The sequence below is a fragment of the Carassius carassius genome, chromosome 31 (genome assembly GCF_963082965.1).
Source record: "Carassius carassius chromosome 31, fCarCar2.1, whole genome shotgun sequence".
NCBI lineage: Eukaryota > Metazoa > Chordata > Actinopteri > Cypriniformes > Cyprinidae > Carassius > Carassius carassius.
Genome location: NC_081785.1, coordinates 5743011 through 5767934, shown reverse-complemented (window position 1 = coordinate 5767934; position 24924 = coordinate 5743011). Strand labels below are relative to the sequence as shown.

Sequence of the window (24924 nt, the reverse complement as noted above, 5' to 3'; positions counted from 1 at the left end):
GTATTTGTAGTGCATTTTTTTCATTTGCTTCTATTGTGAGTATTTGCAGTGCGTTTGTTGTCTAATTGATTAAGTTGTTTTCTTTATTTGCAGGTGCTTTTTCAATTTGCAGCGCGTTGAGCTCTCTCAGCAACTGTACAAAAGACATCTCTGCATATTTATAAAAACTTCAGACCTTCCAACAGCTGGCAAAAAATAACATTTTGAAAAAAATTTCGCTTGCATCCATAAAACGTGACGCAAGCTGATGGACTCTTACATCAAATTCAGAAGAAAATAAAAGTTTTCTCATTTCCAAAAGTGTTTGTGTTTGAATTCAGGGTGAATCCAGATCGTGCCAATTTTAAAATCCTCAGAGCAAATGATGCAAAACGCATTCAATCTGCATAAAACATGCTTGGCAATTTATTTAATATCCTAGTAGACAAATTCAATGTGGACACATTCAAGAATGAAACAAATACTGATTATGAACATTGAGGTCACAACTTTTCGAGATTTAATTAACAAAAGAAAGCGAAACAATCATTTTCAAAGAATTCCACAAATACCTCTTAACAGAATATGTACAATACATACAAAATCTACATAAAATAAGTGATTGTAAAACAACTTTTAAAAAGGTTGTAAACCAGTTCTGCTACAGACCTGAGCTCGGTGGATGTCAAAACTCTCCCTACTGCATTGTAAACTAATAACCAATATTAATTTTGTCCCTTATCATAATATTCATATCACAACTGTGGTGCATCATATAACAAAGGTATGATTAATTGATTTATCCAAATCCATACTCATGAGAATACAAATTCAGAATACGCACAGAATTCTGAAGAATTTATAAACATCATGTCGTCCTGACAGTCAATTATTTAAGAATTCTCTTTTATGGTGCACAAATTAACCAAGATGACTATATGCAAAAGGCCAAAGCTTTTCTGATTAATTTTGCTCAATCAATGTTTAATCAGATTCCCAAACGTTTTGGTAAAACCAAATATTAAACAAAGCTTAATCATGCCTTAAATCTTAAACCATGCAGTTCACAATAGTTTAAAGTAAACAGACTAAATTAATTAAAACATGAAAACATATACCCCATCTCTGCTTTGAACTTCAGTATTGTGACGAAGCAGATGCAGCATTAAGCTTTTTCAACTCTTGTTAACTTAAGGCTTGATTTTTCACCCCGTTATTAAATCAAAAATGTAAAAGTGTTATAAGACTAGCGAAAATTACACCGAATTAAAGGAAGCAGTGATTTGAGAACTTGTAAGAGTGAAAACATTATGACCATTGAACTAATGAAACACTGAAAGTGTACTATGGACAAGTATACACACTTATTATCATTTTAAAAATGATAAAGGACTGCAACCCACCCAACCCCGCACCCATAAAAAAAAATAACATAAGAGAGGAAAATAATATTGATTTGCTTTGATTTCTGACTGCAGTAAAATTATCATGTGCATAACGCCCTGAAAGAATCAAATCAGGTCTGAGAGATCTAAGTGTAAGCTGCCAAAATGAACGTCAGAATAACTGAAAGTCAGAAGTTTGCTTGGGGAGTTTTATACAACAGACCTCCCTGATCAATCATTTGAAAAGTCTAGAAAACTGAACTTCTGTAGAAAATTGCTTCCATATCAAATGATGCTTCATCACAAAATATTTGAGGGAACATGCAGGCAGCTAATCGTCACTGCTTCATCATCTATTTTGTAGAAGAGCTCTCCATTAAGCTAGTTTAGAAAGAGATGACCAGATGTTGATTTCTCCATGCTGACAAACAGATTGCTTGGCTTCTTGCAAATTGAGGTGAGCAGCTGTTTAGTTTTCTCCAACATTCTATTTTGTTAGGAATGCTTTAATGCACAAAAGATACAAAACACTTTCAAACACTCAATGTCACATTTGCATATGCTGCTTGATTTAAAGTTGTGCCAAAAATCTGAAATTCCTGAGATAAATCTGAGAACTAGATAGCATAAAATTAATATGAAAAAATGAAGGAACTGTTCAAAATGAAATTATTTTAGCATCATCATAGAACAAATCCATATGCGCACACGAACAAAACACATCAGGTGATGCACCATGAAGATAACAACAGAACAGTCCTTTAACGTAGTGAAAAAAAGTAACATTTGAACACGGAACCAATTCTTATGATAACAGATAAAAATGCAATTCACCGGACTCAGTTTCTCTCGGGCAGCTCTTCTGTCGTACACTTCTCTGTCAATTCCTGGCAGAAATCAGTTGTCACACTTGAGCTGCCCGCGTGGGAAGGTTCTGACCTCTCAGAAGTGACAGTCTCTCTGTCCACTCTTAGGTGTATGTGTTGTGGTTCGGCTACGGCCTGGCAGCCAGTTAAGCCTGAAGACAACACCACGCTGTTGTGTGAGGTGAGAGTGACGTCTATACTGGTGGGATTGGGAGAGATTCTAAGGTCTGTATTGGTTGGACTGGATGAAACTGGTTCTGGGTGTAGATTATACAAAGACCGAGACTGTTCTGGACTCCATTGTTCTTCCCTGCAGACCTCCTGAGACAAAAAGGAGAAGTTCTCCCACAGCTCCCCCATGCAGGTCTTCAACTGGCTGCGTTCAGTTAGGAGCTTCTGTCTCTCACAGACCTAACGGAGGAGAAACAGATGCTATAATGAAGGTGGTATAGAAAAATCTAGATTCTTGTGCAAGCAAACACTCTTAGTTTGTTGGTCGTGGCCTACCAGTTTGTGAATCTCATGCTCCAGGTTCTGGATGCAGTCCAGCTTTCTTTTCCTGCAGCGCTGAGCTGCGATGCGGTTTTTACTGCGGCGTCTCAAGTTGTGGATGAAGTCTAGCTGATCTGAGGTCAGCGTATGCATCTTAATCATCAGCTGAAAGTCATTGCGTGTCAGCTCTGTGATATGGTCTATTGAGAAAGGCAGTTTGATCTGCAAGTGTAAAGCACATTATTTTACAGCATGCAACACTTTATACTGGAAGAAACATCAAATAAACAAAAAAACAGCAACAAAAAAAAATATAATAATATTATTATACATATGTATATGTAGGCTATGTATATGTATGTATGTATGTATGTATATATATATATTTCACACAGTTAATCTATTCTCAAAGTTGGGTTGGGAGCTGAGTCTATACCAAGCAAGACTTTCACCTTGATATTTTATATAAACAATTGGCTGAGGCCAGCCTAAAAAGATGCTCAGGACAGTTGACGGGCCACTGCTGCGCATCGTCACGAAAGCTTATCTTTTTCACGTGTTTTTAAGCCTTGTCCGCTTGTCGATTTAAACATTAAAGCATCCAAACACAAGACGCGGAAAAGCTGAACAGAGTAGCTGGTTACTCGCGCGCTGTGTTCAGTGCGCACGAATACAAATACAAATCGCAGTTTGAACAAACAAAAAGATGTGAAAGAGACCTATTCAGTACTCGCGGTGTTCTGGTGTTCAGGGCTCACGCAGAGAAAGGCGTCTCAAACTTGAACATCGAATTTGCTTATTTTTGCTCTTGCACCGACAAATATATACAAAATATGTCAAAATATCCACCTTGGAAATTATGCTCGAAAAAACTGTCAGTTTTTTCTTAAGTGAAAGTAAACAGTTGAGGAAAAAAATGGGATGTGTATTATATTGGATGCGTTCATCGTCTCTTAAAGTGACCGCGCCTAATTTAGCTACTGGCTGCTGTAATGTTAATCCAAGAAAATGAAATCACTCATTGCTCTTGACTGAATTACTTTGTAGTTTTATCAGTCAAACCAAAAATTATTCAGACACCAGATATAATTTTTGATATATATAGCAAATAGACTGTAATAATGTGAGAAATGTTGAAGGTGTCTGAATAAATGTAGGTTTGATTGTATATTTCATTTTTACATTGAAGACTATCCAGTGCTATTTTACATTTAATTATTTGGTTTCTGTACCTTGACACCTACAAACTTGAAAAAAACTTAAACATTGTGTAAATAGCACAAATAAATAAAAATAAACGAACATACAAATTAAACAATTTCAAACAGGGCCCACTGGTACAACCTTCACCGGGTCCCTGCTGACCACAGCTACGGCCCTGCTCACGCCTGTTTCACACATACTCCGTCTGCAGTTGTATACAGTCCGTGTGCGTTACATTTGTGCAGCACGGACTAGATGTGCTTTCACACAGGACGTGTTTGCAGTTCGCTACTCGGTACGTAAACGATCGCTGCACTGCTGCAGACGCAACGGTCCTGGAACGCAACTGGAATTTGAATGAGACATTTTAATCTAGATTAATCAAGATCACAGTGAGATTATTCTAGATAATTTTTTTTTATCTATGCCCACCACTAATATATATATATATATATATATATATATATATATATATGGAAAATTTGACACTTTCTTTACAGAATTTATAGTGCTTCACCACTAGATGACACCGTCATCTAACTTGTATGAAATGTTTTATTAATTTACATCCAGAGCACTAATAATAAAGGCAGTGGAAAATAAACTTGTATACAGTACACGTGTGTGTATATATATATATATATATATATATATATATATATATATATATATATATACACACACACACACATGCTGACAAAAAATCCAGACAAAATATTAAGCAGTTACACTGTTTTCAACATTGATAATAATAATCATTTCTGAAGGATCATGTGACACTGAAGACTAGAGTATAGAGTAATGGCTGCTAAAAATTTAGCTTTGCCATCACAGGATTAAATAATATCTTTAAAAAATATTAAAATAGAACAGTTATTTTAAATAATTATGTTTAATAATTAAATGCTTTATGATTAATTCATATATAAATTTCCTTTCCGGCAAGCCACTGAGTCTACATTTTGTTCTTTAATGTGCTGAAGTATTTTAGGTGGGTTGGTAATATGTGATTGTAATAAGCTACACATTATGGTTCAATTACATATTCTGCAAATATAACGACTGAAATCTCATTTCTATGACAAAGATGAAACCTGACTTAAAACTCTGCTGAGGGAGTTGGTCACAGTGATCACCATGACGAATACTCCCTCTCTCTTCTGTGTCCTTGTGCCACTGCTCAGTCTGTGTAAAATGGAGGTCTATATTTAACCGCTCTACTACAGAGAGCTCTGTAATAAGGCTAGAATGACAGATTAGGCTTCCAGCTGCACAGGCACGTTTTCTCCTCTCCTTCTTTCTGAAGTCAGGTTTCTGGGAGAAAGCATTCCTACAATGAAGAAGGGCTCATCTGTTAGCCAGTGAGGTGAAGCGGCCCATCATCAGATGGCAGCCTGGGGGCCGGTGCCCCACTTCTGTCTGGGGACCTGTAGCTGGGAGCTTTAAACTCAGGTCGAATGAAGGGCAGAATAAAGACGGCTATAGAAAGATAGTTTCTGCAGAGATTTCTACACTTTATTGGGTCAAATTTAACATTTTGTCATAACCTATTTTTTTCTTTAATTTGTGACTAATAAAAAATAGCATGGTATTACCATGGTGCTTTGGATACTTAGAAGTACCATCTAAATGTCATGGCTCTCTTTTTTTGCCATAATGTTCATTATATAGTTAACATCTATTTGTACGGACAAACATTATAAACAGTTTTCTAGTTAATGTCTAAAAACACCTGAAATTAGATAAATGTACTTAAAGGGATAGTTCACCCCAAAATTAAAATTCTGTCAATATTTACTCACCCTCATGTCGTTCCAAACCCGTATGAGTTTCAACAGTATGGGAAGTTACCTAAAAAAGGTACCAACTTATACCAGCACTTACCTTTTCTTTTCTTGTCTATTATATTCTTAAAAAAAAAAACACCTGGCCACTTGTTCTGTACTAGACTAACTGAGACTTGTCATGTCACTTACATGCTGTTGTTGTTCTCTTGTTGGTCTGACTGCTTCTATTGTTCTCATTTGTAAGTCGCTTTGGATAAAAGCATCTGCTAAATGATTAAATGTAAATGTAAATACTACAGTATTTTTATTATATTTTTTTTAACCAGTTTTGTGTACCACATTCTTCAAAATATATTATTTCGTGTTCTAGAGTGGGGACTAAAAAGCTGCTTGGAAGAAAGAAATCCATACAGGTTCGGAACAAATTGACAGTGACAATTTTCATTTTTGGGTGAGCTATCACTTTAAGAAGCAAAACTCCAGAAGATATTGTTTATTCTTTTTCTTTAATCTTTAATAAGAGTACATTTTAACCTACTTGCAGATTTTTTTCTTTTCATTTTTGAAGTACAAACAAGTTAAAATAAAAAATTTAAGAGAGATTATATTTATATTCAAGATACAATCTATGAAAACAAGTCTTATCTTGTTCAGTGTAGTTTCAAGTCAGTTTATCTTGTTATATATATATATATATATATATATATATATATATATATATATATATATATATATATATATATATATATATATATATATATATATATATGGAAAACAAATAAAGACTAATTAAAACCCAATTAAAAAGTCATTTTTGTAGTGAATTTGCCTACATGTAATGTTTATGTTTGCCAGACAGAACTAAAGTTTAGTCAAAAGGTGCGCACATATATCCTCTATTTTAAAGCAGTTTAGAAGGAAGCTCATTCAATCATATTGTAGAAGCTATCAGTTTCATAATGCTGCTGTGAAATACAGTATCTGGGTTTTTATGCAGCTGGTTTCAAAACTTTAAGAATTCCACACTCACACACAAAAAAACAACACTTAATCTTTGTAGTCACTTGATAACTGACAACAACTGAATCAACTGGGTCATCAAAAATCAAACGACTAAATCAGAGCACAAATTATCATACACCGATTCTTGAACTTCCAATGTGTGTGTTGTCAGGAGGAGGAGCAATTATGTCATTGGGACCTTAGAAACAAGAATGGCTCAGAGCTTATTGCCATGGCAACCCTCCAGTGTTAGCCAAGTTGATTCTTGATGCTTAATCTCAGAAGCGCAGGAATCGAATGTGGGAATGTTTTGTAATGTTTATTTTTTTCATAATTATTTATGTGGATTTTTCTTTTCTTTTGAATTTGAACAGCATATGTGTGCTAACCACTGCAATAGGGCTGCACTATTTAGGCAACAGAAAAATGAATTTGATTATTCTGATAAAATTTGTGATCACGATATAGTCTGATGATATAAAAAAAAAAAAAAAAAAAAAAAAAAAAAAAAGGGGGGGTTCCAGGTTTGTTGTGCCTGCCTGTAGGGATGCAGAATTTGGCGAGGAATATTACTATTGCAATACTTAACTGGAAAAAAAAAAAATCAGTATTATTAAAGAAAAATATAATAATTTTATTTTACATTACGACTGTACATTACTAATAAAACATTTTGCTGTCTCAATTTCTAAATTTTTACATTTTCAAAACATTGAGGTTTGATTTTTGGTGGAAAAAACACAGGGAGCCATGAAAGCCAAAAGCCATGCAATCATCTGAGACATGCAGCTCTTATATTTATGTGATTTGATAATTGCACTAAGCCATGTCTCGATTTTCAGCTTTACACTACAAGTTTTAATTTCCACTTTGCTATTTACTTTGAACACAGAATGTGCAACATTTATTCCAAATAATCCTAAATATCAGTGCATTAGACCAAAACTAATATTTACAAACATACACCAACCTCTTGACTGAGCTCTTTGGAGGGAAAGGATTCGCTATCTCCATCAGAAAAAGATCCAGATTCATCACTGGAATTAGTGTCGTAGGACTTCTCGAACTTAATCTTTGGTGGCCCCGACATGCTATGCTCCTGGTGGTCAAGGACCAGGCATCGCGCCATGGTGGAACAAGGAGAGGTAGACAGCTCAAACTGTGGCAGGCTGGAAGGAGATCCTCCACTGCCATCTTCAGCATAGGAGTAGGAAGAGCAAGAGCTGGAGGTTCTGATGTGGCTCTCGGCATGAGATGAACGGGGACACATCTTAATGGGCACCGGACAGCTGCTCTTTGGCCGGCGGCGGTAGGGCAATGCGGGTTCTTGAGTGACAGAAGTTGGGGACAGTGCTTGGGAGCAGGGGAATGACTGGCTGGAACCTGCCCATAAGTCATCCGGGGTCTCCTGGCCCAAACAGCTCTCACCCGGATAAGAGTGAACGGGTGCTGCCAGATGGTAGGGGGCTTGAGAGGAGAAGATGACACTTGTTCTGTCGCTCTCCTGTTCAGATTCTTGAGAACAGATCATCTCAAAGGAAAGTGACTTGAGCGACACGCCATCAGTTAATTTCTCAGCCTTCTTTGAGGATGTCACTCCAAGTCCCCCAACGAAGGCCTTATAGTCTTTTTGGAAGCAATCTAGAGCAACTTGTTCTTGAAGGGGAGAGGTTCTGCTGTTGAGTTGCAGATCAGTCCTAAGACAATGATCCGAAGACGTGGCTTCCTTTTTAACAAGGGAGCGCAGGCACACTGGTGAACGTTTGCTCACAGGCAATTCCATGGGTGTTGAACTAAGTTGTCTTCCTTCAAACTCCATTTCCATCTCCATCTCCATCTCCATCTCATTCCCTTTACCCCTGACCAGACCATCCTGCTCCAACTCTGACAAATCCAGTGGCACACAGTCTTCCCCATTTGCCGGTTCTGCTTTGACCTTGAAAAGATCAAGGCCCTGGGCATCGCTACTGGTGACGGTATCCTGCAGGGATCTGTGTAAGCTTGAGGTACTGCTGTGTGAGGAGGTGGTTGCGGTGTGCTTTGCAAGAACCTGATGGTACTTTCTATATTTGGGATAATGAGGGATGTCAAAATCTGGAGGTTGGTCTGATTGATGCAGGTTGTTGGTGTCTTTTAATTGATCATTTTCAGGATGCAGGCTTGATCTGAACAGTGGTGGTTTGGAAACACTCAACCGCACCTTTGGGTCCACTGACCCATTATCAGGATGCTTCTGAACCAGGGTCTGGGGTGAAAGAGGATTCTTGCTGGTGTGCATGCCAGGAACCTCACTTTTCATTTGGGTCTGTAGGAAGCGGAAGCAGGAGTCTTCGAGGTTGTGCATTCCCAGGAATTCTGCACAACACATAACATTGTGGATGTTGTCCTTGTTGAGTAGCAGCTTGGCTGTGTAAGCAAACTGCAACAGTGGAACAAAGCCTTTCTCCGTGATCTAAAAAAGAAAACAAAACAAGCTGACATTCCAGGGTCATCAGTGGTATTTTCAGCGGCACTTTTGTGAAGTTTTATTTGTTTTCCCAAAGAGCACTTACATTGTTACTCAAGGTCTCCATTCATTTTCTACCTTCTTTAAAAATTCCAAAAGTCTGTTTACTACTGTACCTTTAAGACTTAAATAATAGTGATGCACTGATATTTCTAATTAAATGGTAGACATTAAAATCTGATACTACTTTGTCTAAAAACATATAAAAGAAAAAAGAATGAAAATAATTCAAACATAATTGAATGTAGTTATGACATTCTACAGTATGAAAAACTGATGTTTATTTTGATCTTTGCTAACTATTACATTTAACAGTTTTATTAAATTATACACATTTTTAAAGATTAAGTGTTAGATGATGACAAAGATCATTTAAATGAAAAAAGGGTAGAGTGGATTATACAAAAGTGACTTAAATATTGACTTATATATAGACGCACACACAACTGTTCAAAAGTTTGGAGTGAAGTTGTTAAAACGTTTCTGAAAGAACTCTTATGCTCACCAAGGCTGCATTTTTTAAATCAACAATACAGTAAAAATATTGTGAATTCTTAAAATTTAAAATGTATGTTTTCTAATTTAATATATTTTAAAATGCAGTTCATTCCAGTGATGGCTAAGCTTAATTTTCAGCCTTCAGTGTCACATGATCCTTCAGAAATCATTCTAATATTGTAATTTGGTGCTCAGGAAGCATTTCTAATAATTATTAATGTTGAGAACAGCTGTGCTGTTTAATATGTTTGTGGAAAATGTGACCACAAGTGACTGAGAATAATCAGATCATCCTCAAATCACATTTAAAAATCATAACTGTGTCTATGCTACAAAGTATCTGAGCTTCCTATAAAGGTCCTACAAGGCTTTATGTGAAGTAATAAAATTAAGTGAGCTGCAGAGTGTCAGGAACAAAAATAAACCAACCCCTCTCATCACTTTCAATCACTATCGCTCTCACAGGTATCCATGAATGCTTGGGGCAGTGCAACCACACCAAGAACATCATCTTTAAAATAGAAAGTCATCCTGCTGAAAATACAGCTCTCCCAGACATTCAGTCAGTCCTCCCAGAGATGCTAATAAATAGAAAAGCTTTGGGGTGGGTGGGGGGTTTTTGCTGAGCATTCTGTGGATCTATTTTCAGCTGGCATCAGCAGCTGCCGCCTGCAGAAGCATGTCTTTATGGAAGCCAAGCACCATATGAGACTCTTTTAATGTTATAACCAGCAATCCTAATGAGGGCAGCAGGCAGGGACGCATGTACACACACACACAAACACACAAAGCAGAAAGCAGGGACTCCACACTATAAAGCAGCTCAGCATGGCTATGAGGAGAGAATGAGATATGAAGCCAATTTCCCGGTCATTACAGAATACAATTTGACATTAAGTGTTTTGAAGATGATTAATATATAAGCAGAGGCAAAACGGGGCTTCTGACATATCTGGGATATTGTAATATAAGTTTGAGCTTGCTTTGAGTTTGCAAAGCACCTAAAGTATTACAACACAAAAGCTAAGCCATAAATAAATCATTCAAGCGGAATGAAGTTCTGAGAGGTAACACTCCTGGTAAACAACATAAGCAATTAAGCCAACTCAAAGCTGCAAACGATGAACATGTTTTCTTCACTGACACATTCCTGTTGGACTGTTCTATCTATCAGTACACAAAGAAAAACATTTCTTGATGTTAGAAAACAATACTCCTAAAAGGAAACTAAGTTGATACAGTAAACCAGCTATATATATATAGTAATATCAACCACAAAATAAACAATATAATATATTAAAATATTTAAAAATGTAACTTATTCCTGTAAATGACAAAGCTGAATTTTGAAAGTCTTCAGTGTCACATGATCCTTCAGAAATCATTCTAATATGCTGATTTGGTGTTTAAGAAACATTTTTTATCAATGCAGTGCTGCTTAATATTTTTTTGTGAAAATATACCAGATTCTTTGATAAATAGAAAGATCAAAAGAACACTATTTATTTGAAATATATTTTGTAACATTATCCATGTCAAAATCTTAATCTTAAAAATATTTCTTTAATTAATATTAAAAAGGGTTCGGCTGCTTAATAATTTAAGAAAATCATAATACATTTTTTTTGTATAATTTCCTTGATGAATATAAAGTTCAAAAGAATAGCATTGTAAGCAGAAATCTTTTGAAAACATTGCAGTTTTCTTTACAAATATATTTTTTGAACAAGTCATTGTTTGAATAAAAGTATTAACACCCAACTTTTGAATGGTAGTGTATATTCACTACAGAAATACAAAGACATTTTCAAATGACTATTTCAGACATTTTTTAATTTACACAGTATTTTTCATGACATGGTACACAACATTCACTCTAAATGCAATCACAAACCATAAAATGCATGCTCTGTTGAAATAACAGCTTTTAATTTTCAAGGCAGGCATAGTTATCTCTGCAATAACTTGTCTGGTCAATGACCTTATCCACAAAAATATAAAAGAAGTCCTGACAAACAAAATGAATGAACAAAGAAATGACAATAAAGATGTTTATATGCAGTAATCTTCAAAAAATAAAGGATTTCATAGATTTCATAGTTAACCTAATCTAGCACCGTTGGGATATTTGTGAGGTTTTCAGTGCAGGTCATTCAGGTGTATCCTTGCAGGCTGTTAATGTATGCTGAATCTGTACCTCTGCTAAATGAGGACACTCACCTTCTGTGGCAGGTTGATGATCGGCTCATGTTCCCTCTGGCCCCTGAGCAGCAGGGAGAAATACTGACTACAAGCTGCCAGCACTGCCCTGTGGGCACGGATCTCCCTCCCCTCAACCAACACTGTCACATCACACAGGACGTCCTGCTTCCGCTGTTCATTCAGGCACAGGAGGATGTTGGCACAATGCACCGTCGACTCATAGACATACATGGAAGCTTCAGGCTTCTCCTCCGTAGACATTCCTTACACAGAGCCTGTGGATAAAAGTGATATGACATGACTGCTCCACATCTTATTAAATATTTATTGCACATGTGAAAGCTAGAAAAAAAACATATATGCTATCCATCTCAATGGCAGTTCTCCAAAACCAATAATGGACAATTGCACAATTGCTTGAGCTGATGGCCAATTAGCAGCATGTGTCAGCTGTAAACTAACTTTGGACTAATGATTAGGATTTTGATATCTGAATTTCCAAAATGACACTAGTGGAGTTTCAAAGAGGCTGTAGTCACACATAAACAGCAAAAGTGTTAGTATGTCAAGGGTAATGGTCTCAAAAATAAAGAATATGTCAAACAAGCAAGCTCAAATTCAGGGCAGTTGCTAAATATAGAAAGCCAAACACATGTTGGCAACTGTAAAAAATGTGAGTGTATAATAGTACAGGTAGAGATCTCAAGGGAGTCTAACGAAGGCTCTGCATGACCACAATAAAGGCAAAAGAATATGAGCCTAGTTTGCAAGAATAAATTAAGAGTAATGTGGCAGATTAATAAAATTATCTAGATTAATATTGTAATATTAGGACATTGATAGTTGTCTATTTTTCTAAGCAGAAGTTAATCTACAAACAAGACAATATAAAACTGCACTACGTGTGAATATAATTTTTTACATTATTGAAGATTATACGGTAAGCATAAACCTTTAGATTTTAGCTAAATATGTTAAAAAACTATATTCATAGATTTGTAATCCATGTAATAAACACAAGAATATTTTTTCTAAGCAGAGGTCAACAAGTAAGATAATACAATAACCACATTTATTTGATAAGTGGTCATATTTATATTCATTACTTCAAAATAAATTTCTTGAGGATGACAGAAGACCTGATCCAGATTTATTTTGCAGTAATAATTAGTTGACTGTGCATTATCCCTCACATATACTTCTACAACAAAACAAGTAGTTTCTACTCTATTATCACACTTTTTATGTTCATTCCTAGAGGCAGTGAAAAGCTGAAAGGAGGACCTAGTAAGAGTTCCAATTATTTTGAACCATTCTAGTAAAGATTTGCTGTTGAATAGCAATTGCTCACTCGAACAAACGGCATTCAGCATCTTGGCTTTGGTTATCTTAGCATCAGCTTGTGAATCATTAACACATCTCCCAATAAAGCACATGACAGAGAAATGTCTGATAGAAGCTGTCACTCGCTCGCTTTACCCACACTAATGAGATATCACCAGTATGTCAATTCATTCAGAGATGTCGCTCTGAAAAGGAAAAATACCATGCAAATAAACAGAGGGAATTACAACATGTTTCATCATCAACACTGATGCATGACTATGTCAGACAACCATGACCATGATGCAGATAAGCTTTGTTACAATGCTGCTCAAAGTATTGTGTATTGCACAAGCAGTACAATGAAAAGGGTTATCAAAAGACAAACTACTCTGAGAATAGTGGTCCACTAAAAACTCATTCAAGAGCAAAACTAGGCTTAACCGGTTGCTGTGGAAACAAACGTGGTACAGAACTAGCCTATTCGGTTTCTGCTCCTCCAGGACTGAATGGAAATATAATTAGAAAGCATTTGTTAAAATGCCCACGATGTTGACCAACCCAGCAGTCTCCCTAATTTATGAAGCCCCTAATTCCCCGACCTAGATCCACTGTCAACAGCAATATGGATTCAAATGCAGGAGTGATAACTCCTTTGATGGAAATGAGCATGTACACACTCTAGGAACAAACTGTAATCCGATAAACTGCGTATATATAAAATGTATAATTCTGGATAGTTGAGTTTAATTTAATTTATTACAAAGAGATTTCAGCACAATTTTTTTTCTCAATTTTACATTTTCTGAAGAAAATGCGAGTAGCACAAGACACAAATGGAACAGGTTAATGTTCAATGCTAAAAGGGATTGTTCAGCCAAGAATGGAAATTCAGTTATCATTTACTCACCCTCAAGTTGTTTGTAAGTTACAACTGTGTAAATGAAGACAGAATTTTCATTTTTGAGTGAAGTATCCCTTTTAAAGTTGGTTCAGAGAGCAGTTGTAATTGTGATTTTTACTTTAGTGTTTCCATTTAAACTCAACAAAAATTTAGCTCAAGTAAAGAAGTCCGTTAGATCCCACATGGACAAACATTAAATAATTGATAACACAGCACAATTGTGGTGACCCCATTTTCCACACAATCACCAAGACAATAATTAAAAAGTACATACAACTCAAGGCCTCCTACTTCAGGGGGTAATATGGCCGTTATGACCACCAAGAGAAGCCTGGCCTAATTTCATCCTGACCTGATTACAGCAGCTCTTCTTTCAGTTCCAACCACTGAAGAGCTTTCTGAGAATCACAGTATGCTGTATTTTAAAACAAGCTGAAGTGAGATGGTTTAACATGGTAAAAAGGAGAAACTATTAGCCAATAACTAAAATAATATGATAAAATGTTTTTAGAAACTTTTATCCAAAGCAACTTACTATACAACTTGACCAATGAACAAAGGAGGAAAGAAAGAATCGAACATAAATACAGGAATATATGACTTGATAAAACAAACACAATTATTTTTTTTTTAAATCATTACTTTAATTTAAAAAAAAAAACATTTAGTCCTAAACTGATTTTTTATTATATATTATATTAATTATTTTATGTTTTTATTTTAAGTTTATCTTTATTAATTATTTAATGCATTAATTTCTGCCGGTTTAGTTTTCCATAAGAGTGTTTGTTTAGAATGAACATTAAAAAACTCAGAATATATAAAAATATATCTATGTATAAATGAATATATGCATGTACAAATGTCTCCAATAAAAGGGTAAATTCAAAGATTTAAATATTACGCTCTCTCGCTTTTTATATATAAATATTCTATAATAACATCGATATAAAACACATTACAAATTGAGTATATTAAGTTTGTTAACCATGCACCAAACCAATGTAACGGTCATTGACCTCCAGTACACATGAACTCTATGACTGTCTGATGCTCTGGTTGTGAGAACATTTGATGAATCATTGTGCATATCCTTGTAAAATATATAAGCGAACCGCTATCTGCAGATTGCATGAGCTCACACTTTGTGTTGCGGGACGCGGCTGCTGGAGCCTGCATGTCAGGAGAGAAAAGCCACACACAACTAAACAGAATGACCCAACACAACTCAGATAAGAGCTCATCTTGGGGGGATTTTCCAGCTGGAAATCCAACAATGACATCATTAGTTTCAACAATGAACTATTGTGCTCAAAATAAGGTTAGCTGTCTCTTATTCAGAGGGTTACTGTCATATTCACATGCCAGTATAAAGGATGTGAACAAATGGTGTTTGAAAGAATGGATCTCTTTGAAAAAAGTAGAGGTGAAACAACGAATCGATTTAATCGATTAAAATCGATTATTGAAATAGTTGTCAACTAATTTAGTCATCGATTCGTTGCTAAATAACTTTTATTTGCCGGAAGCGGCTCATTTCGTGCATATTTCAAATCTGTGGTGACCAAAGTGTGGCAGTAATGAGCCACCGGAGGTTTTACTCAGCCAGTACAGCAGGAGAAGTAGCCAATAGCCAATAGCTGGCCTCGTTTTATGTCACGTGCTTCCCGAACAGCGTCTCTGCAGCATTCAGCGTGATGTGGGAGTACTTTACTTTGAGCCTTTAAAAAAGAAGAGTAACCTGTAAACTCTGCACTACTGAACTGTTTAAGGGGACGTTCACATATCGCGTCTTTTGCGCGCTCAAGTTCGTTATTTCCAACACCGCACCGCATCGAGTTAAAAACATTTAAACTTTTCAGAATGCCGCAAGCGCACCGCGGGTCATGTGACAAGAACTAACCAATCAGCTTCATCCTTTCCCGTAACAACGTTAAAAGCTCGGTCAAGATGAAAGGAACAGCTGATCATAGTTGTATATGGATTTCCATTTTGAAATAAATTTAGTAGCAGAGCTACTGCAAGCGATTTTTAGAGTTGCAAATCCATTTATCCTTTGCTGAAATTTCCGCGTCTTCAAGGAGAGAGCACGTCATGGTTGCTTAGCAAAGAAAGACGCCTCAGGGGCGCTTCTGCCCGAGCGCTTTGGAAAGAAGGAGAAAGCGGTGCGCCTAACTTAGCGTTTTCCACGCGTTTTTAGGCGCGATTTGAGAACGGCCCCTAAGACTTTCATTTGTGCAGATTCTCCAGTACAATGTTGTTTGCAAATGTTTAGTCGTAAAAGCTGATAACATTGCTTTTTAACAGTTAACATTTAAAGCTTTACAAACATGTTCTGTGATCAGTTTGTCGTTTACCAGTTCAAAATTCAGTCGTGCAGCCTAATTATGACTGAATGAGAGAGGTAAATGTTTAAAGATATTTGAAATGCACTTTTTTTTCTAAGTATTCACTGCTCTTTTTCACACAGCAGGTTTTTTGTGTGTGTCCAATTTTTTTTTCTGGACAATCTGATGGATTTTACTTTAAATTGTGAGTTCCATTCAGGTTTCATGCCATTGGCACTTTTTTTCGAAGGATTGTTTACAATTTCACAGCAAAAGCTATAAAGCTGTTTCCCAGTAAATAATAAAATACAATGCACTGCAATTTTATTCTGTTTTATCCTTATTCTTCGTGAAAATATGTTCTGAAAGATTCCTTAATAAGCTTTGTTCGGGATGTAAAACTACTTTAGGAGCTCTAAGGACTGCCATGGTGAAAACATTATTTGAAATCTCCTTGTGAAATTTGCTAGAGTATGGGTCAGTGTTTTGATTGCAGAAGAGTTCGACAAAGGATTACTAACACAATAAAACAACTCCAGGTATATTTTTGATGAGGATATGACAGTGCAAAATGGTTAAAATCTCCTAAAAATATATGCTGAAGGATAAAGACCATTTATTAATAATTTACTTGGGGAAAAAATGGAAAAAACTAAAATATAATACATTAACCGATTAATCGTAAAAATAATCGACAGATTAATCGATTATCAAAATAATCGTTAGGTGCAGCCCTAGAAAAAAGCAAGCTGTTTTTTGGCACTTCATGGGAAATGTCCCACAATGCATTCACATCTAGCTTGCTTCAGTTCCCTTTGCAATATAGAAATAGAATGGCAAAGTCCTTCAGGAGTAAAAGCAGTTGTGCCAGTTCATTTAGTTCTACAAATTACTGTTGCTTATTCAAAGGAAATCAGGTGTGAGATAAACAGCTGAAATTCCACTCCTCAAGTCAATCAGGGCATTCCTAAGCAGGCTTTTCAATGTAAAGATAGGGGGTGACTCCATGCCAGAGTATTTTGGGCATTGGTTGCTGAAACAGATCTTGAATGAGTCATGGTTTCCCAGACTGAAGTGAGAAGTGACTCATAACTGTCTTTAATATGGGCAGAGGCAACCATGACAAAAAAAAACACAGCAAGCAGGCTATAAATATACTTAGAAGCTCGCAATGAGCTGGATAAACTACTTCAGTACAAGCGGTACATAATACAATCAGCAGATGGTCATGAACGAGTCATTAAAAACATAGATCATGGATATTTTAGACAAAAAATCACAAGAGAATGTGCATTACAGTTAATTTGCCATAAATAATTAGTACATTAGATTAACTGTTAGATTAAATGCTAGTGAAAATGTTTTCTTGCTCACCAAGGCTGCATTTGATCAAAAGTAAAAGCAGAAATATAATGAAATATAATTACATTTTATTATTACAAAACAAAATAACTGTTTTCTATTTAAATATATTTTAAAATGTAATTTATTCCTCTAACGCAAAGCAGAATTTTCAGCAGCCAGTACTGTCACATAATCCTTCAGAAATCATTTGATTTCTTTTTATGCTGATTTGTTTCTCAACTTACTTTTTTTTTCGCCAGGATTCTTTGATTAATAGAAAAGAACAGCATTTATTTGACAAAAATGTTTGGTAACAATATAAATTTCTATAACATCATTTAGTCTTTTGATCCATTCAATGATTAAATAAAACTAAGTACTAATACCTATAAGAATAATACTAATAATTTATTTAAAAAAAAGAAATTCTTAATGACCCTAAACTTTTGTTTTTTGTTTTCTACAAGAAAACTGATAAAAATTAATACTGAAGCAATTTGCTAAAGGAGATTTAATGCAGATTTAATGTAAAATGTAAATGCAAAATTTGTTTTGCTATTGAAGCATAAATTGAAGACACTATTCAAATATCTTTTCTTATGCTCCCATAATAACAAATCGCAAGACACTGCAAAAATATTCTAATGAATCGGCCCTTTAGAGCAAAACACACACCCTAACACACACACACACACACACACACACACACACAAATTAAAGCATTGCAATATTGACACTGTTATGCCTACTTTTATTTTGCCTATAAGCACAGATCAGCGTCTGAAGTGAGAAGATTAAAAAGCTGAACTTTTTTTCTCATTGCCTTTTGTAACTTATCTACACTATTAGAAATTCCTGAAAACACAACAAAACTAGAACAGTCCCGATATAATCAACAAAGCTGCCTACACTGTGTGCGCATTGCAGTTTTGCTTTTCACACTTTTGTGGTCTATACAGCTTTCTTGATTAAAACTGGAGCATGCTAGTTTTGTCACGTCATGTTGCTTGCATACAGTGTAGATGAGATGTCAGCATGACCAAGGTCTGGACATCCTTTCTAAACAGATGGTTATTGAGGCCAGCATGGGAGGCAGTAACCATCTAAGGGTGACTGACGGTTCAGGCAGCAGGTTGCACCTGATTTCCTCCCAACAGTAAAATATCATGAATTTCAAATGAATATCACACAAGTACCATGGGCTCAAATAGCTTGGAAGAAACTATTAACATAATCAACTAGGAAACGCTGAAAAGCTTTGAAGATTTCATTCTGCTGTGATCTCAAAAACCGATTGCAAAACATCAAAAATAAGGAATGCAAAAAAAGCAAATGCTGAAAGGTTTGTGCACTTATTAAAATTTCATCATGTTCTACAAATCTGATGAAGAGCATAAACACACATTTGAAGACAGTTTACAACTTTTTATCCATGTAAGACAACCTAGACATGAGCAAAGGCATGTTAAGACAACAAACTGTTGAGAAATGCTAAAGAACATCTCTGAAACATTTCAATTCAATTCAAGTTTATGAAATTGAATTGATTATTTGTAGTGCTTTTTATGATTCAAATCATTGCAAAGCAACTTTACAGAAAACTATGTTTCTACAATATTTAGTAGCTTATCAGTGGTGACTGTCAGTTTGTGCATATGACAGAAATGTATGGAAAAATAAAAAATGTAATCAAACAGACGATGAAGACTATTAACAGCAATTATTATATGATGCAATCAAACATAGCAAAATTTGGTAGTTCTGTAAGTTGTTTCAGGGTTAGCATCATCTGAGGTCCTCTGAGGGGTTGGCATCTTTCTGTTATAATGAATGACATTTGACAAGGTAGAAATGTTTACAAGTATAATACCATAACCATGTTAGTTTCCTAAAAATGTATTGACTCCTGATGTATTTCCTTTTTCGCTTAGACTGCTAATTAGGCAAAACTGGTTAATTAATTAAGAACTTGTTTTATGAGAAATTCCCTGTTATAATTACAAGTCATGACACTGTCTTGCTTTTCAAGACTCCTTAAACTGTGGAAAACAATATCACAATGACATTTAGAATCACCGCCCTGAAGTTGAGCTGAAGTTCACTGTTGTCATTTCAATAGATCTTTCCTAAAATAAACACAGGTATTTCAATCCACTGGGAATGACCTTTCTTTCCTGTCACTCCATTTTCTAGGATGTTGTCTATACCTCTCTTATTTCAGCTGAAACACTGACATCACATCTCGCCTGAGGTATGTTTCATCTGTATGCAGTGAAAGTAGAAATGGACCACACATGCAGTCAGTCAATGCAAAAAACAGATCAGATTCACGTTATGAAATAGATTATTCCATTTCTGGTTGATGATTTTTTGAATAGCTCATGTAAAAATTTTAATTTGCTGAAAATGTACTCACCTTCAGGCTATCCAAAATGTAGATAGATTTGTTTCTCCATCAGAACAGAATTGGAGAAATTTAGCATTACATCATTTGCTCACCAGTGGATCCTCTGCAGTGAATGGGTGCTTTCAGAATGAGAGTCCAAACAGCTGATAAAACCATCACAATAATCTACAACTCCAGTCCATCGATTAACTTTGATGATTAATCTTGTGGAGAAAAAAGCTACATGTTTGTATTAAACGAATATGTAGCCTAATAATCAAAAACACTCCTCTCAATCCATAAAATTGCTTTCAATAGAAAAAGTTGTCTTGTCTGACTGAATCAAGACAGAAATCTCCACAGATCAAGCACCGTTTACAAGCAAAAACAGTCAAAGACAGATCATGTCAGATAAACAGATGTGTCAGTGGATTTCGATGTAAGAGGGCAACAAGTAATGGACTTTTTTCATTGAAGGAAGCATTATTATAGATTATAGATTATGGACCAGAAGTAATGTTTCAAACATAAAACATCTTTATGGATTTGTTTCTTAAAAACACACAGCATTCTACTTTACAAGACATTAACTGATGGACTGGAGTCTTGTGGATCAATTAATTTTATTTTTAGCTCATTCTGATTTGACGGCACCCATTCAGTGCAGAGGATCCACAGGTGATTATTCCAAATCTGTTCTGATGAAGAAACAAACCCATTTACATCTTTGATGGCCTGATGGTGAGTAAATTTGTAACATTTTCATTTTTGGGTGAACTACTGTCCTTTCAATGTCATTTAGCTGTCACTACATCCACACTACTGCATTTGTACCTGAACTACTATGAAAACTAGAAATAACGGCATGAACCGCACATGGGAGCGTGACCAAAGAGTTTATCAGGGTTAAATGGTAACCCACAAGTCATACTGAAATTCCTACACATTTATAGCTTATGATGCAGCTGGTTTCCTGCATTCATTTTCAGCTGTGTTACTTTTACCTAAGTCAGCTGATGACCTACTTCAAAGAGGATAAGAGTCACAGCTCCTCTTTCATCTGTCCGTCAAAGCAAAAGATTCTGGTAAAATACAAAAAACCTCAGCAGTAAGCATTGTGACACTTATATTCAAAGGAATAAGAGAGATGAGATGGGGTGTAGCTGGAGATTTGAGCAAGCTACTTCAGTGTGAATGCATCTTGAGGCTATATATTTGGATCTCCAGACTGAAGCTGTAATGGCTGAAATATGCATCATTTCATAAAATGCATGGCAACATAGCTATAGAACTGTCTTGGGAATGTTTTTTTTGACAAATATGCAAAAAAAAAGTATTGTAAAGAAAAGTGATTCAAGCAACTTTGTGTGTGTGTATTTATGTACGCGAGCAGGTGACATTTTAATGGTTCAGGATACAGCAACATTTCCCTTATCAGTCTGTCCTGTGTAATATAAATAAAAAATGTCCTTCACCATTAGGAAATCTTTGAATAGCCCCATTAGCTGTGTTTGTATTATCTTGGATTGTGTCAATGTCTCTGACTAACTCTACTCTAGCCGTCCAACAGGAAGTGAACCAGTACTCAATGGGTCCATTAAGTCCACATAGTTAATAAATGACAGCTGTGGCCAAGTGCATTCCAGCTCTGTTTCTCTCACCCTTTGGCCCATCTGTGGGCTTTAGATGCATTATATCACAACCTGATACTTTAAGCATTAAGCATAATATGTTTGGGTACAGAGGAGGCAAAGAAATTACTTAGTAATACAGTGGTGAAAAATCATAGTCAGCCAAACTGAAACTAAATGAGCAAAAACAAAACTCTGAACACATCAGTCAGTGATTTGATGGTGTTGAGACCCAATATAATTGACATGCATTGCACATACACCAGTGCAGTCTTTGGGTTTATTAGTGTTTGTAGCACTGTTATTAATGCTCATACTTAGGATTATTTATTGAACTAATGTGAACTTCATGCTACAGATAGGAATTATATCTCAAATCATGATTGAGGAAAAGTTTGCAATTTATTTTCAAAGTAGTTGGACAAAACGGGATCAAACTTCTCAAAGATTTATACTGAAAGTGGGTGTTTTTGAATCGGGCAGTAACCAAATCTAACAACCACATCCTCTACACTAAAAAAGTGCTATGATTTTTTGTCTAAAAATATGCTGATGATGACCTGTGCACAGAGAAGCTCCTACCTGACAAATATTTCAGGTTCTGAACACTAAATGTCACATATATTGTAACTCAAGCACTTCATGAAAAAAACAGGAATTGAGTTTGCTTTATCAAACTAATTCATTACAGAAGCAGTTTTCAGCCAATGAAGAAACTGTTGTGTTGCAAACACAAGCAGAAGACAAATAACATCTGTTTCTCAACCAGCGATAAGTGAGAAACCCATAACTGCTGTGCTTTCATCAGAAGAACAAACTACTGTTACATGACTAAGGAGAGGTTTCTGCACAGTCAACAGTAAAGACGAACCATTGATTAGTCACTGGCCATTGATTTGACCCATCTAAACACTTTTGGGAATATAAAATCAGGATGAACAATAAAACAGATACAAGCCCTAAGCCAACTATTTTACTGTTATAAAGATCCTGAGAGCACTTAACATCAGTAACTGGTATTGAATGCAGTGCAGTTAAGCCTTATTATCACATTAAGACCAAGATGTCTCATGATATTACCACACTAAGGTCGCAGGTAAGACATTCAAAAGTGTCAAAAATGGAGCATATTTATTAAGATGAAAGCTAAAGGTGGATTCAGTTTGAAAATTTCCAGAATCAGATAAGATTTTCTACAATGAGCACAGGAAATTAGCTACTCTATATGCTGCACCATAAAGACCTGTGAACATCTCATCTCACGGGATGTAAACCACAAACAACTCATCCCCTCATTAACCATATCTTCACCCTTACTGAATAATCAAAAACGCATCAAATCTGGGTCTGTGGTGCAACGCAACTGGTTTCATAAACAGTAATGGAATAGATAGGATAAAGATGATATTTCATAAGATATTCTAAAGTGTTTGAGAGTCTGACAGTAAAGATTCACAATGCCAACAACTAATGCCTTCTCACACTTCTTCTTTCATTACAACACAGTGCTGCAATTCCTCTATTTTTTTATGTTTCAACATCCCTTCTTTGAATTCCAAAAATAAGAAACATTAAGGAACACTGAAGTCTATTATTTCTTGATTTATGTTTTCGTTGTTCCAAAGGCTTGGTTATCTGTTGACCATTACCAGCTTTACTTCCTCCAAAGTCATCATACACATAACTTTTATACAAGTTATTTTTCTATATTCTACTTTTTAAAAAAAAATATATTTATATTTACTTAAGTTGATGTAAATTTTATTTTAAGTAAAGTTTTTTTTGTGTTAACTATAATAACCATGGGATGATTTTTTTTTTTTTTTCATTTTGCCTTTGCATGGCTGTACTAGATAGATAGATAGATGTTTGAGAGGGATGAGCACACACAGAAAATTACACAAAAAGGCATTAAACACTGTCTGGCTGAATCACTGCTTTCCATTGTCTCGGTCAGAGTGCATCCAGTCCAGCCCATAATTTTAACTGACATCTACAGTAGGCTACCAGTGACTGTATGCAGCACGAACATGCAGACCTAAAAACGTCAGTGCAGCTCCTCTGACTGACTGTACATCCAAAACCATTGACGTAAGCTTTCTGTCTGTGTGCAAGGCATGCATGGACCACAAACAACTTATACGCACATAAACTGTAACAGCACCACAGTCGGCTTGGTCACTCACCTAAACTTTCAGTCGTTTCCGCACGATGATATTCTGCAAAAGACGCTTTCACATGGTCTCTTTCTTCGCGTTTCGCAAACAGCTGGAGATGCGTGCACGGTTGTTCGTTTCTTTGAAGCCGGAGGAACGCTGTGTTTAATCTTCGTCTATGTTGAGTTACATTCGAGACTGCGTGCTTTTGCTTTGCTCTTTGCTGATTGTGGCATTTCCAGCACGCGCCTCCTCTAAATTGAAACATTGTTGACATTGGGGCGATGACGTCATGGCGATGCGCCCATAGAAAAAAAGTGGAAAAATAGAACGAGCCATGCAGCGTTTTCACATATTTGTGAATCTAACGGACTAACTTCTTGACACCTGTAAATTAATCACTTAAAATGTAAAAAATGCATTATTCATTGAAATCAATTTCCAACCTTTTGCAAGAAAGAAAAAAGCCTGCAGTAACCTGTTGTAAGGTTTTCATATAAATAATGGTTTGTAGTTTATCGTTTATTAAATTACATTTAATCATTTTAGCAGATTATTCATTAAGTTTAATTTGTTTATTTTCATGTTTAAATTAATTATAAATTAATTGCATTAATTTTATTAAAACTCATTTAAATCAATTAATTTTAATCCCTTTTCAACCTTTTGCAAGAAAGCAAAACTGTAGCAGTACCCTATTGCACGTTATTCAAGTAAATAAGCATTTTAATTTTGTTGTTTATTAAACTAATTCTGAATTAATTTTTTATTATTTAATTTTATTACACTTTATTAAAATAATTTATTTTCATTAATTTTATTAAAAACGTATGCAAGAAAGTAAAACTGTAGCAGTAACCAACATTATTCTGTAAGTTATTCATGTTTTAAAACATGAATAAATAAAAAAAAGCCTGATAAATGAATATTATA

The 24924-nt window shown here is 35.5% G+C and overlaps 1 protein-coding gene across 2 annotated transcripts; it reads right to left on the bottom strand.

Annotated features, from left to right (window-relative positions):
* Positions 1-1142: 1142 nt before the first annotated feature.
* Positions 1143-24230, bottom strand: LOC132111415 (transcription regulator protein BACH2-like). 2 transcript variants are annotated; one of them, XM_059518682.1, is made up of 5 exons: positions 24022-24230; positions 11939-12195; positions 7685-9166; positions 2738-2944; positions 1143-2641 (listed from the first exon to the last, which is right to left on the bottom strand). In XM_059518682.1, exons 2-5 carry the CDS (start codon positions 12179-12181, stop codon positions 2204-2206), a joined length of 2370 nt encoding a protein of 789 aa, XP_059374665.1. In that variant the 5' UTR covers positions 12182-12195; positions 24022-24230; the 3' UTR covers positions 1143-2203. The 2 variants fall into 2 exon arrangements, with proteins under 2 accessions (XP_059374665.1, XP_059374666.1); XM_059518683.1 differs by having other exon boundaries at positions 2542-2662.
* Positions 24231-24924: the final 694 nt, after the last annotated feature.

Excerpts from the sequence above, each read along its gene's own strand:
- LOC132111415 (XM_059518682.1), bottom strand. The coding sequence starts at position 12,181 with ATGTCTACGGAGGAGAAGCCTGAAGCTTCCATGTATGTCTATGAGTCG. Across the intron at positions 9,167-11,938 it reads TCATCAACCTGCCACAGAAG|ATCACGGAGAAAGGCTTTGT; the intron begins GTGAGTGTCCTC and ends TTTCTTTTTTAG. Across the intron at positions 2,945-7,684 it reads CCAAAGAGCTCAGTCAAGAG|ATCAAACTGCCTTTCTCAAT; the intron begins GTTGGTGTATGT and ends TTACACTTGCAG.